At 47.5% G+C, this 13,474-nt stretch overlaps 1 protein-coding gene across 7 annotated transcripts in view; it reads left to right on the top strand.

Moving 5' to 3' along the window:
• Positions 1 to 13,474, top strand: part of CPNE2 (copine 2) — a 153,407-nt gene that overhangs the window by 36,405 nt on the left and 103,528 nt on the right. For all 7 annotated transcript variants that reach the window (XM_007070575.4, XM_043525982.1, XM_037878210.2 and 4 more), the window contains exon 2: positions 1,747 to 1,943. In XM_007070575.4, coding sequence (XP_007070637.2) covers positions 1,776 to 1,943 — 168 coding nt within the window. In that variant the 5' untranslated portion in view covers positions 1,747 to 1,775. The remainder of the gene's footprint in view (positions 1 to 1,746; positions 1,944 to 13,474) is intronic.

Raw genomic sequence — 13,474 nt, 5'->3', positions numbered from 1 at the left:
GAAGACTAGTCTAAACACAATACTGCTTTGGCTAGAGTTTGTTTGCACAGTCCCTAGCGTGGGTGCAATTATACTGGTATAAAGATGCCTTGTACCAGTATAGTTCATTCCCCTTCCCATACTGGAATAGTTACACTGACATAAAGCATCGTTTATGCCTATGTAACTGCATCCACACTGGCGGAAGCTGCACCGCTTTAACTGTAGCAGGAGAGTTAATGCGGTATGACAGCCCCGTCTCCACCACCACTCCAGTGTGGGCAAGGCCTGAGACTCTGGAAAATGTCTCCCCCTCTCCAGTGCTCATGCTCAAGACGGCAATGTCTAAATTACAGACGCTGCCGGGGAACGTTTTTCTTTGAAGTCCTTTCAGTCCGATTTTAAAATCGATGTAGTGAAATAGCATCTGTTGGCTTTCAGTGTTGCTCTTCGGTGGTATAAATGTGGTGTGACGGTGTTCCATTGTCAGATACACAAGGCTACTGGCAGCTTTTCTAGCTCTGTGTTTGCCGGCCTGCCTTGCCAGTTCCTGTCCCGCTCGTGGTGGGAGGCCTGCAGTCTCAGTTGGAAATTACCTCCAGTGTTGATATGCCCCCATGAATGGCTTCCTTATTAGGTTAAATGTTAGAGCCTGACCTGAGCCTCTGTAGATTTGTGTAAAGGGTGTAGCTGCTGACTCAGATACCGGACTTGCTGTGTGTTTGTTTTGTTTTGTTTGTTTGTTTTTTCCTAGGGTGTGGCCAAACCATCCTGTTCCAATTTAACTATTGGGTACTGGACACACATTGACTTATTTTTAAATGCCAGCACACACTTTGCGGCTCTGCAGCATCGTGGCAAGAGCTTAATAGAAGTGGTCAAGAAAGTCTCGTTTCTGTTCACTAGGGTCTTCCCAGAATTGCTCCTCTTTTCACTTCCTTCCCTCGATGATGATTGTTGTTGGCGCCTTTCTGCTTCTTATTTCAGATGACGTTGAAGCTAGACAAATGACAGAAACAAGGTGCACACTTTTACCAGCGAGGGTAATTAACCATTGGAATAATTTACCAGGAGTTGTGGTGGATTCTCCATCACTGGAAATATTTCAATCACTCTTGGATGTTTTTCTAAAAGCGATGCTCTAGTCCAAACAGGAATTAATTCAGGGAAGCCCTATGGCCAGTATCCTACATGAGGTCAGACTAGATGATCACAATGGTCCCTTTCAGCCTTATGACCTACAAATTATTTAGTTTGACCTTGTCTATAACACAAGCTATAGAATTTCAACCAATAATTCCTGCAGTGGAGGGAATTCTTTTTCCCTCGTGCACGTGAACACTGAGCCCAGAAACACATGGGTGAGCAAGAGTGTCTCTCTTTGAGAAAGGCCTCCAGACTTGATGGAAAAACCACGCCCCACTACGCTCACTGTTACAAAAAAGAAAAACCCTCTTTTCAATTTTCTAACTTGGAGCTCTTGGACTTTATTTTTTAATCTGCTGGGTTATAATGTCTTCCGATATCAGGAATCTTCTCTCTGGTCACTTGGGCCTTGATGATGTAAACATGAATAGAAGACACAGACAAAATAATCAGGATGGGAAGTCCTGTTTCAGGATGGAGCTCATGTAAAAGGCTCAGACTCTGGGTATTTTGGGAGCTCTGCTGCTGAAGCCTGAGCTGACGTAGTGTTGGCTACGATAAGCCCGCTGTTTGCTTTTCTGCCATGTCTGACGCTTCCCTACATTCCCTTGTCTCCCGCAGATTGCCTGGAGTTTTTCCTACTGGAGTCCATGGCGTATACATTAAGCCCCTCTCCTGCTGGGCCTATCGGGACCCAGTACTGTGTTTGCAAAGTCGAATTATCCGTGTGCGGCCAAAACCTTCTGGACAGGGACGTGACCTCCAAATCTGACCCGTTTTGTGTCTTATTCGTAGACGTCAATGGCAAATGGACAGAGGTGAGTCACACATTGTCTACCCTATGCTGTTTTTGTGTTCATGTGAATAGTCCCACTGAAGCCAATGGCGCCACGTGCATGAGTGAAGTTATGCATGTCCTTAAATGTTTGTCTGATCAGGGCCTGAATGGACAGGAAATAGAGTGGAGAAACTGAGGCACAGAAGGGTCAAGTGACTCCATTTACAAACGTTCTCTAGACTGAATGGCTCGATCAGTTAAACCCCACTATTTTCACAAACTTCTGTAATACATTCCTATGTGGTGTAGTTTTGATTTCATCTGAATTCAGTAAAAAGGGGTACTAAATGCATGCTATTTAAGGAGGGCTGGGTGAACAAGTGCAGATAAAACAAGAAATCACCAGAACCTTCTCCCAATCAGAGCCACAGCTGCTTGGGCCATCATTGGAACAAGCTAACACTAAAATGTCTTCCGTGTTCCCCTAGGTCTGTCCCTGTAGCATAGTCAAAATTTGTGGCAGAAGTACTGAAATACACAGACTTTTGTCTTAGTGCTTCCAGCTGACTGGAAGCACGAAGTAATGGGAATAGCATGAGAGCTTGTGCCCATGGGATATATATATAGCCCAGTTTTTAAGACAACTGGGGGAGAGATTTTCAAAGCTCTCTAAGCCCAGTTGGACACTTAGTTCCTGTTAAAATTAAACCAAGTTGTTTGGACAAGTGTCCACGTTTTTGCAGTCGTCACCTGAATTGTTTATCGTGTGACATTGCACTCTATATGATCTTATGAAAATATGCTAATGAGTGTGAATATAATGTAACTGGAATATGCTTCATGCAAAAGGTCTCTTTGTAAATTATCATTACAAAGCTTATAATCTACTGAGTGTGGTCATTCAATTTGTATAAATGCAACATTCCTGTATCTGAAACTCGAAATATGAAATATAACTCTGAGGTCCTACTGTAATTATGCAAAGTGTGGGCCATTAATGGTGGCTTGGAACCTTGATGTCTCCCATTAACCAGGACAATTTGGTTGTAAATGGCTCTGTTTACTTGTAAGTCTTCCTGAATACGTGTGCGCAACGAGTGGGTAAGGAAGTCTTACAGTGACATGGGATCATGTCACCTGACCTGGAATCCATCTTTAACCTGGGGCTTTTCCATTTAGAAGGAGGGGTGGGAACCCAGAGGGGGACAAAGGATTCCTGCCTTGTGCAAAAGCTATATAAGGGGGTAGAACAGAACAAAGGGGGCTGCAGTCATGCGAAATCCCCTAGCTACCACCTGAGCTGGAACAAGGACTGTACCAGGGGAAAGGATTGGGCCCAGACTAGAAAGAGGCGAGTCTGTCAAAGACGCTTATTGGAACATCTCTGAGGGTGAGATTTACCTGCATTTAGTTTTCTACTGTATTAGGCTTAGACTTGCATCTTTTGTTTTATTTTGTGTGGTAATTTACTTTGTTCTGTCTGTTATTACTTGGAACCACTTAAATCCTACTTTTTATATTGAGCAGCATCACTTTTTACTTAATTATTAACCCAGAGTAAGTATTAATACTGGGGGTGGGTGGGTGAACAGCTGTGCATATCTCTCTATCAGTGTTTATAGAGGGCGAACAATTTATGAGTTTATCTTGTATAAGCTTTATACGGGGTAAAAAGGATTTATTTGGGGTTTGGACCCCATTGGTAGCTAGGTGTCTGAGTACTGGAGACAGGAGCGCTTCTTAAGCTGTTTTCAGTTAAGCCTGTAGCTTGAGGGGGATGTGGTTCAGACTTGGATCTGTGTTTGCGGCAGGCAAGCATGTCTGGCTCAAACAAGGGGGGAGAGAGAGCTCAGTGGTTTGAGCATTGGCCTGCTAAACCCAGGGTTGTGAGTTCAATCCTTGAGGGGGCCCGTTAGGGATCTGGGGCAACTATGGGGGATTGGTCCTGCTTTGAGCAGGGGGTGGGACTAGATGACCTCCTGAGGTCCCTTCCAACCCTGTGATTCTATGATTCTACTGAAGTCCCAAGCTGGCAGGGAAAACGGCCTCAGAGGTAGTCTAGGCACATCAGGTGGCAGTCCCAAAGGGGTTTCTGTGATCCAGCCCATCACATATGGTCTGTCTGTCTTTTATTTAGACATGGTTGCACGCGTCAGTGCCTTTTCTTGTTTGATCAGTGTTTTTCTTTTAAGAGGAATGATCAGCGAAGCGTGATCATCTCTGGTGGGTATTGGAAACTTCAGAACATTCCCAAGTTTGCCTGAAAGCCTCTGTATTAGGTCGGCACAAGTGATCTTCTCAGACCTGCAAGTGTGGGTACGTGAGTTCTCACTGTGATGCGTCTGGTTTCGCTGCCGTTACATTCATCTCGCAGACTTGTCTCTCTTGTCATTTTGACAAAAATCTTAGAATTCTGATCACAGGGCTCGGAAATGTCAACCTCTGTCATGGCACAGTGAAGGCTTAAAATGATTCCTTAACATTCCAGAGCTGCCCGAGTCACGATCCATGGTCCTGTGTGACGTGTAGAGGCTTGGGGCAATGCTGTCATGATCCCTAATGACTCGAGCCCAATCTGAGCACACTGCAATGCTAATCTAATGCGGTGTCCCGGGTGCCAAGGCCCTCGTTAGAATCCAGAGGTGCCATTCCAAGTTGTACGATGAGCTGTTTGTTTGGAGCCCCAGCCAAGTATGAAACTGCTCTTTTGTTTTGAATTGGCTAGTTATTCGGTCAGTATTGAATGTTACATGATGGTGCAGGTTTGGACTGGTGTATATTGGGTACTGCTGTTGATTTGCATTGTTCAGGGAGACTCTGGAGGTGGGTTGTGTTTGAATACCTAAGGCCTCATCCGAAGCCCATGGAGGTCAATGGACTGGGGTCAGGCCCTGAATGAATTTCAGATTCATAGTTTGGGAACAGCAGGTGGGGGCCCCTGGGCAAGAAAAAGGAGAGGCACTAAAGTGATGAGGTTCAGTTATATGCTGTGTGAACTGCAGTCCAGTCAGTGATTCACCGGGAAAAGCCTTTGAACTGTTCATGAGTCTGGATCGCGCTTGGCTGGATGAGACGTATGCGCCGCACCTGTCACCCTTTATTGGAGGAGACGCTGAGCAGAAGCTACATCTTAACACTGTCGTGGCTTGTTTCTTCGCCATCAGATCCAAACACCCTAGAGCAGGGGTGGGCAAACTTTTTGGCCTGAGGGCCACATCTGTATGGGGAAATTGCAAGCAGGGCCACGAATGTAGGGCTGGGGTGCGGAGTGCAGGAGGGGTGCATCGGGGGATTCAGGGAAGGGGGTTGGAGTGCAGGAGGGGTGCGGAGTGTGGCAGGGGGCTCAAGGCAGGAGGTTGGGGTGCAGGAGGGGGCTCAGGGCAGGGGGTTGGGGTGCAGGAAGGGTTCGGGGTGCAGGCTCCAGGGTGGTAGCGGTGCGCAGCAGGGCTAAGGCAGGCTCCCTGTCTGCCCTGGCCCCACGCCGCTCCCAGAAGCGGCCGGCACCATGTTCCTGCGGCCCCTGGGGAAGAGGGGGGGACAGAGGGCTCTGCGTGCTGCCCTTGCCTGCGGGTACCTCCCCCAAAGCTCTCATTGGCTGTGGTTCCCCGTTCCCGGCCAATGGGAGCTGCGGGGGGCGGTGCCTGCAGCCAAGGGCAGCACACGGCGCCTTCTGCTCCCCCTTCCCCCAGGGGCTGCAGGGATGTGATGCTGGCTGCTTCTGGCGTGGGGCCAGGGCAGGCAGGGAGCCTGCCTGAGCCCTGCTGGGCCATGGGGCTGCCAATCCTGTGGGCTGGATCCAAAGCCCTGACTGGCCGGATCCGGTCCGCAGGCCGTAGTTTGCTCACCCCTGCCCTATAGCCTTATAGCTCATGTCACCATGTCAAAACTAACATCCTTGGGGAGAACAGAACTAAAACCAAGTTATTTTCCAGGGCTGGAGTTTGACGGGTCTAGGAAAGTTGAGAGGAAATCTGAGAGTGTGAAATCTTATCCATTTGTGCTGGACGTTGTGCAGACCTGAAGTAGGAGGGTTGTGGCAACAAAGAGCCTATCTGCTAAAGAAGGACAAGATCAAAAACCCAAGCGGGAGGAGGGGGAAGATATGGTTAACCATTTTCAGAAGACAAGGTTGCGTAGATTAGCGATGTGCGTTATTTGAAGGCTTATCCTGTTATCAAGAAGCCTGTTTCAAAAGGCACACGTGGAGGAGGGGGAAACATAAGCTGTAAACCTAGAGGGCGAGAACTAGAATATCACTTCCACTCCTTTTAGCACATCTGGGAAAATACAAGGTATGCTGCCCAGCTGCTATGAGCAGAGGTTAGCAGCTCTTGGGCAGTTTCTTTTGCAAATAATAATGTTGCCCATCAGCAAGGGCCAGCTGAGGTTCCTTAAAGAGAAACACGCTGCCCCGCGCATGTTGAAAATCAGCGTTAGCAGCATGATTCCTCCTGGTGGGTTGATGAGCAGAGAACTGCCTTCATTTACTCCCTTTGCCACCCCTTAAATTGAGGCTGTGTGCCCTCCCCATGGCAGGGCCTGCAAACATGAGTTTGTTCTGGGAGAAGAGGAACTCCAGCATCCACCCAGCCCTGTGACAGTGGAACAAAGATCTCTAATTTGTTCCCCCTTAAAAATGCAAAGCACAGAGACCCATTGTGTGGTCTTGTTTCAAGCACTCTGCCTCTGTAGTATGAAGCTGCTAATGAAACTAATGGTGTGTGAATTGGATGAATTATTTGATGATTTAAGTCCGTTCTGGCCAGATTCCAAGGATCTACCATCCAAAAAAATAAAAAAAGAAGCACCAGCCAAACATATACTCCGCTGAAAACAGGCCTCAGGCTGGAATGCAGCACTAGGGAACATCGCACACATAGGAATACTTACAGTCCCTTTGGGCACTGTTTGTGTTTGAGAAGCAGGACATACCTGGCCCAACTCAGGGGCTGGGGAGGAAGGATCTTGGCAACTTCCTAGGAGCTATGGGACCACTTGCGTAAGAGGGACAATGCTGCAGGTCTCCTCGTCCTTCATATGGAGACTACAGGCCCTAACATGTAAGGGTCCTTCTTGATCTGGATAGTCTTCCTTGTGGATGGAGGCAGATCATTGCATGCTAGGAGTTGTGATCTGCATGGGTTGAACCTTTGCATTTATAGATGAGAGCTACTGCAGGTTGGATTGCAGAATACCATGGACTTCACTGTAGATATGGAGTGTCTTATAGACTTGCCATAGTTAGGCAGCTCTCTGTTAAGACCACTAGAAAACCAACCCCAATTTCTCTCTCTCCTATCCTCTGGGATTGAGGTGGACGTTCCCCTCTTCATAGTAGAGGTTCCTGCAGCTCTTTAGAACCAAGAGTTCACCACTTTCTAAAGGGCAGCCTTTGGTCTTTCTTTGGTGTCTGGTCCCTATTCAGAGAACACGTTGCTCTGAGGAATTATGGGCAGCCTGTCCCCTTGTCACAATGGCGTGGGAGTTTTGCGTTTTTAAATTAAAACCCAAGATTGTGCATATGAAACGTGTTGGCTCAGTGTTCAACAAAAGCCGTGAAGAAGGCACGGGGCCAAGATGTTTGTGTGCGGAACTGCTGGTTTATTTTTGATTCTGAGGGATGCAGTGTGTTGGAAGACTTTTCCTTATGTAACAAGTCGCTGAATGGAAAAATCATAAACAGCACGGGGAGAATTGTGGAGACATTCGCTTCTAACCTGTAGGTCACTGCTTTGAATTTGGTCCAGGCCAGTAGTGGTAGAAGATAATTAATAGCTATGGACAGGTACCACTCTGTGCCTTAAGTGGAACAAGTAGATTGTTCCTGAGGACAGGAGTCCCCACCAAAAAAACATTGACAATTGGAACGAATTGGATTGACAGCAGGAAGGTCTTGGCAAAGAAGCCGACGAATGAACTGGGTTACTGGGTTATAGCCTGAACTATCCTTAGCTCCTAGAGTTGGTCCCTTCAAGTCAGGGTTGAGGAACTTTGATGGGGCACCCTGGGTGGGGTATGGGAATCTTTCACTGCCATGTTGTACCTGTTCTGTGAGGCTAAAGAAGATCTTAAGTCTCCAGGGCTCTGAATTCTCAGCACCCTTCCACAGTAATAAAATTTCACTTAAATCGAAAGCAAAAACCCATGTGTCTTGAATTTTTTTTGCTGATGCTAATGCGGTGATCTGGGTTAGATTCACAGGATTTCTAATCTTGTCATGCAGTGTCTCTTTAACCTGCCATAATTCTAAAGGCCTCTTTTGCTGTCGATAAGATTGTGTCAGATGGCTTCAACACCAGCTTCCTTTACGACGTAATCAAATGTGTGTGGTTTATTTTTTGCCTGTGCTTTTTTAACTCCTGTTACTTTGCGAAATACACTATAGAGTTGTTCTTGAAAGGGCAGTGTCGGGGTTCCTTCCCCACTCTGAACTCTAGGGTACAGATGTGGGGACCTGTATGAAAAACCCCCTAAGCTTATTCTTACCAGCTTAGGTTAAAACTTCCCCAAGGTACAAACTATTTTTCCTTTTGTCCCTGGACTTTATTGCTGCCACCACCAAGCGTCTAACAAAAATATAAGAGAGAAAGAGCCCACTTGGAAACGTCTTTTTCCCCCCCCAAATCCTCCCAAACTCTACACCCCCTTTCCTGGGGAAGGCTTGATAAAAATCCTCACCAATTTGCATAGGTGACCACAGACCCAAACCCTTGGATCTTAAGAACAATGAAAAAAGCAATCAGGTTCTTAAAAGAAGAATTTTAATTGAAGAAAAAGTAAAAGAATCACCTCTGTAAAATCAGGAGGGTAAATACCTTACAGGGTAATCAGATTCAAAACATAGAGAATCCCTCTAAGCAAAACCTTAAGTTACAAAAAGACACAAACAGGAATATCCATTCCATTCAGCACAGCTTATTTTATCAGCCATTTAAACAAAACAGAATCTAATGCATATCTAACTAGATTGCTTACTAACTCTTTACAGGAGTTCTGACCTGCATTCCTGCTCTGGTCCTGGCAAAAAAAAAAAAAAAACCACACAGACAGACAGAGCCCTTTGTCCCCCTTCCTCCCCCCCCCCCCCCATCTTTGAAAGTATCTTGTCTCCTCATTGGTCATTTTGGTCAGGCGCCAGCGAGGTTGTCTTAACTTCTTAACCTTTTACAGGTGAAAGGGTTTTTCCTCTGGCCAGGAGGGATTTAAAGGTGTTTACCCTTCCTTTTATATTTATGACAGGCAGTTTCTGAGACACTCTGCTTTTGTGGAGTCAGCGGAGGTCAGCACATTGCTAAACTTCGCTGCTAGTCCCTGGGCTGCCTCCAGCTGGAATGGGGGAATGGTCACTGCTCCTGAAGGCTGAATGTTCGAGTTTAGAGAGCAGCTGGCTGGGATCCACAAATGGGGGTGGGGGGGCAGGGTCCTGGGACTGGCCAGTGTCACTCCCAGTAAGGCGCTGCTGTGGCAACAAGAAGGTTTTGCCCTAGTATTTTCAGGTTTGTCTGGATACAGGACGGTCACTGGGCTGACGTAGCTTTGGGGACCCTCGGCATATCATCGTGCGATCTCGTGCCCTGGTCACGTTGCAGTACCCCATATGATGTAAATGTTCTGTGATTGCAATGGAAGGAGTCGAGACTCTGTGTGTGTGTGTGTGTGTGTGTGTGTGTGTGTGTGTGTGTAATGGGGTTGAAGTGATGAACTCCCTTATAGGAGGAGGCATAGGTGGGAGAAAGCATGAAGTTGAAGCGCCTTCAGAATGTACGTAAAATCCGTCAGTAATCCCCCACTAACGATCAATCCAGATGACGACAATAGTTATAGTTAAGTTAAGTTAACTTATAGTTAAGCGGAAGAAATATCCCCAGACTTGGTGCCTGCAATGTCTTAACACGCAGTGCCAGATAACGCCAACAAAGATTGCGATTCAGTGTTTCTAGCAGTCAGATTGGTTCCCAGGTGCCATGATTCTGTCTCACTAAGCTTAACAGGCACTGAAAATTTGCCGTGAATCAGCCTTTGAAAAAACACAAGCCAAGGAGCTACATAAAAATTAGTCATGTCTTAATTAAACTTTCCATTGAACTGATGTCATGTTGCTCTGACCATAAAGGAGCCGCTGCAAGATGCAATGAGGCACGCTGACGAATGCCATTCCTGGTGTGCCCTGGAGAGAACATCTGGCTGCTTTTGTGCCGCTCCTGCACAGGTCACCTCCGATTGATAGAGACCCCATGACTTGCTCGGAGTCTCATCCTGCAGTTTCGGTCTTGTCCCCGCTTTGCATTTCATAGCCTGGACTGTCTGATCATGTGCAGCAGCAGCAACGTGGCCAACGCTTCTCTTGCACTGGAAGTGGCTCACAAAGGGCTCTGCCCCAAGGAGCTAGCAGACCCATGCAGATACGGGGCCAGATTTTCAAACGCCCAGCACCCACACCTGGAGCCAGAGTTTTCAAAAGCACTCGCCCGCTGAACTGTTTTGAAACTCCGGCTGCGTACTTGGGTGCCCAAAATGGCAGCTGAAGCTCTGTTGAAAATCCGGTCCGACATATCCAGGTCAAACACCAGAAGGCATGGAGAGACATAGGACCAAATTTCAGACCTGGTGTAAGCAGGAGCAGCTCCTTGGTCCCTGTTCTGTGTTTCCCTCTCTCGCCTCAGGGTTAGAGATGAGGAGTTCTGGCTCCTCAGCCTCCATTCCTCCCCTTCTCTCTCTTGGGGGTGTTAGAGTGAGGCTCTGCAGACTCTGGACTGGCCCTCCCTTTTAGGTTCATCACCCTGCCAGCTCAAGCTTTCCTTAGACCCCCATAACAACGCTCCCCAGTTGTTGAGGACTATGGAACATCTATCTCCCTTCTGCTGCTATGGAGCTTTAAATTTGTGTTCATCCCGGGCAGGCTCCGTTACGTGGGGAACTTTTCCTCATTTTCTGCTTGTAATTCAAGGTGCTCTACTTGGCCCACGCAGAAATCTTTATTTAGTCCGTTGCTCTTTCTGGGACAGGTTAAAAATCTAGAACTTCTCTTCCATGTTTGGACCCAAATGACTCTTTCCATTGGGTTAACTCTTTGCAGGACTAAAAGAATTCCATAAAGGTTAAGGAAAGAAAAGGAGAGAGGTGGTTTTCTCCTGTGTCCTGGCTGTGTTATGAGAAGGGGGTTGTACTTGGTAATGGGTCACTGCCAGGTTTGAAGGGTACCTTTGTGATACCAACAATCCAACTGTGTGCCAAAGGACCAGAAGGTGGCCCACCTGCATTTGGTTGCGCATTGCAGCGTAACAGACAGATTATAATATTGTCGGCTCTAGACCTGGTCTAAGGGAAGCTTTCCACCTGTGAGTGCGGTAAAGCCGTCTTTTTCAAAGTGCTTGGAAATACTGTACAGCAGTCGGCCGGGATGAGAGCAGAACTCCTGATCTCATGGCGCCCAGGTCCTTGCAGCAGCCCCTAGGTTAATGGGAAGTCTCTTTAAATTTGTGGAAAGGGGCTGTGATCAGGGTCTCAGGGGAGCCAAGTGAGGTCATAGAATCCTAGAATATCAGGGTTGGAAGGGACCTCAGGAGGTCCTCTAGTCCAACCCCCTGCTCAAAGCAGGACCAATCCCCACTCAATTAGGTCACTTACTTAGGGTGCACTGCAAAGAATGGGGCAAACAATCCCCAAAGCTGGTGGAGATTCCAATACTTTGATTTACCAAGCCAGCACAAAACAGGCTCTATAATACCTCATTGGTTACCCAGAAGCCAGCAACACAGTTCCCTTAAAGCAACCCAGCCTTAGGCTCCACCCAGACACCCAAGTCAAATATGATGAGGATTACTGAAAATCTTATTCATCATATAGAAAAGTTCTACCAATCCCAAAGGATCGGACACATTACCTCCCAGGTTAATGAATACTCCAGATCTTACCCAAATCATAGAATCATAGAATATCAGGGTTGGAAGGGACCTCAGGAGGTCATCTAGTCCAACACCCTGCTCAAAGCAGGACCAATCCCCAACTAAATCATCCCAGCCAGGGCTTTGTCAAGCTGGGTCTTAAAAACCTCTAAGGATGGAGATTCCACCACCTCCCTCGGTAACGCCTTCCAGTGTTTCACCACCCTTCTAGTGAAAAAGCTTTTCCTAATATCCAACCTAAACCTCCCCCACTGCAACTTGAGACCAATACTCCTTGTTCTGTCATCAGCTACCACTGAGAACAGTCTAGATCCATCCTCTTTGGAACCACCTTTCAGGTAGTTGAAAGCAGCTATCAAATCCCCCCTCATTCTTCTCTTCCGCAGACTAAACATCCCCAGTTCCCTCAGACTCTCCTCATAAGTCATGTGTTCCAGTCCCCTAATCATTTTTGTTGCCCTCCGCTGGACTCTTTCCAATTTTTCCACATCCTTCTTGTAGTGTGGGGCCCAAAACTGGACACAGTACTCCAGATGAGGCCTCACCAATGTCGAATAGAGGGGAACGATCACGTCCCTCAGTCTGCTGGCAATGCCCCTCCTTATACAGCCCAAAATGCCATAGGCCTTCTTGGCAACAAGGGCACACTGTTGACTCATATCCAGCTTCTCGTCCACTGTAACCCCTAGGTCCTTTTCTGCAGAACTGCTGCCGAGCCATTTGGTCCCTAGTCTGTAGCAGTGCATTGGATTCTTCCGTCCTAAGTGCAGGACTCTGCACTTGTCCTTGTTGAACCTCATCAGATTTCTTTTGGCCCAATCCTCCAATTTGTCTAGGTCCCTCTGCATCTTATCGCTACCCTCCAGCGTATCTACCTCTCCTCCCAGTTTAGTGTCATCTGCAAACTTGCTGAGGGTGCAATCCACACCAACCTCCAGATCGTTTATGAAGATATTGAACAAAACCGGCCCCAGGACCGACCCTTGGGGCACTCCACTTGATACCGGCTGCCATCTAGACATGGAGCCATTGATCACTACCCGTTGAGCCCGACAATCTAGCCAACTTTCTGTCCACCTTATAGTCCATTCATCCAGCCCATACTTCTTTAACTTGCTGGCAAGAATACTGTGGGAGACCGTGTCAAAAGCTTTGCTAAAGTCAAGGAACAACACGTCCACCACTTTCCCCTCATCCACAGAGCCAGTTATCTCATCACAGAAGGCAATTAGATTAGTCAGGCATGACTTGCCCTTGGTGAATCCATGCTGACTGTTCCTGATCACTTTCCTCTCCTTTAAGTGCTTCAGAATTGATTCCTTGAGGACCTGCTCCATGATTTTTCCAGGGACTGAGATGAGGCTGACTGGCCTGTAGTTCCCAGGATCCTCCTCCTTCCCTTTTTTAAAGATGGGCACTACATTAGCCTTTTTCCAGCCATCCGGGACTTCCCTGGATCGCCATGAGTTTTCAAAGATAATGGCCAATGGCTCTGCAATCACATCCGCCAACTCCTTTAGCACTCTCGGATGCAGCGCATCCGGCCCCATGGACTTGTGCTCGTCCAGCTTTTCTAAATAGTCCCGAACCACTTCTTTCTCCACAGAGGGCTGGTCACCTCCTCCTCATGCTGTGCTGCCCAGTGCAGTAGTCTGGGAGCTGACCT

Source organism: Chelonia mydas, chromosome 12 (assembly GCF_015237465.2).
Source record: "Chelonia mydas isolate rCheMyd1 chromosome 12, rCheMyd1.pri.v2, whole genome shotgun sequence".
Taxonomy (NCBI): Eukaryota; Metazoa; Chordata; order Testudines; family Cheloniidae; genus Chelonia; species Chelonia mydas.
This window is presented reverse-complemented; position numbering and strand designations above follow the sequence as displayed.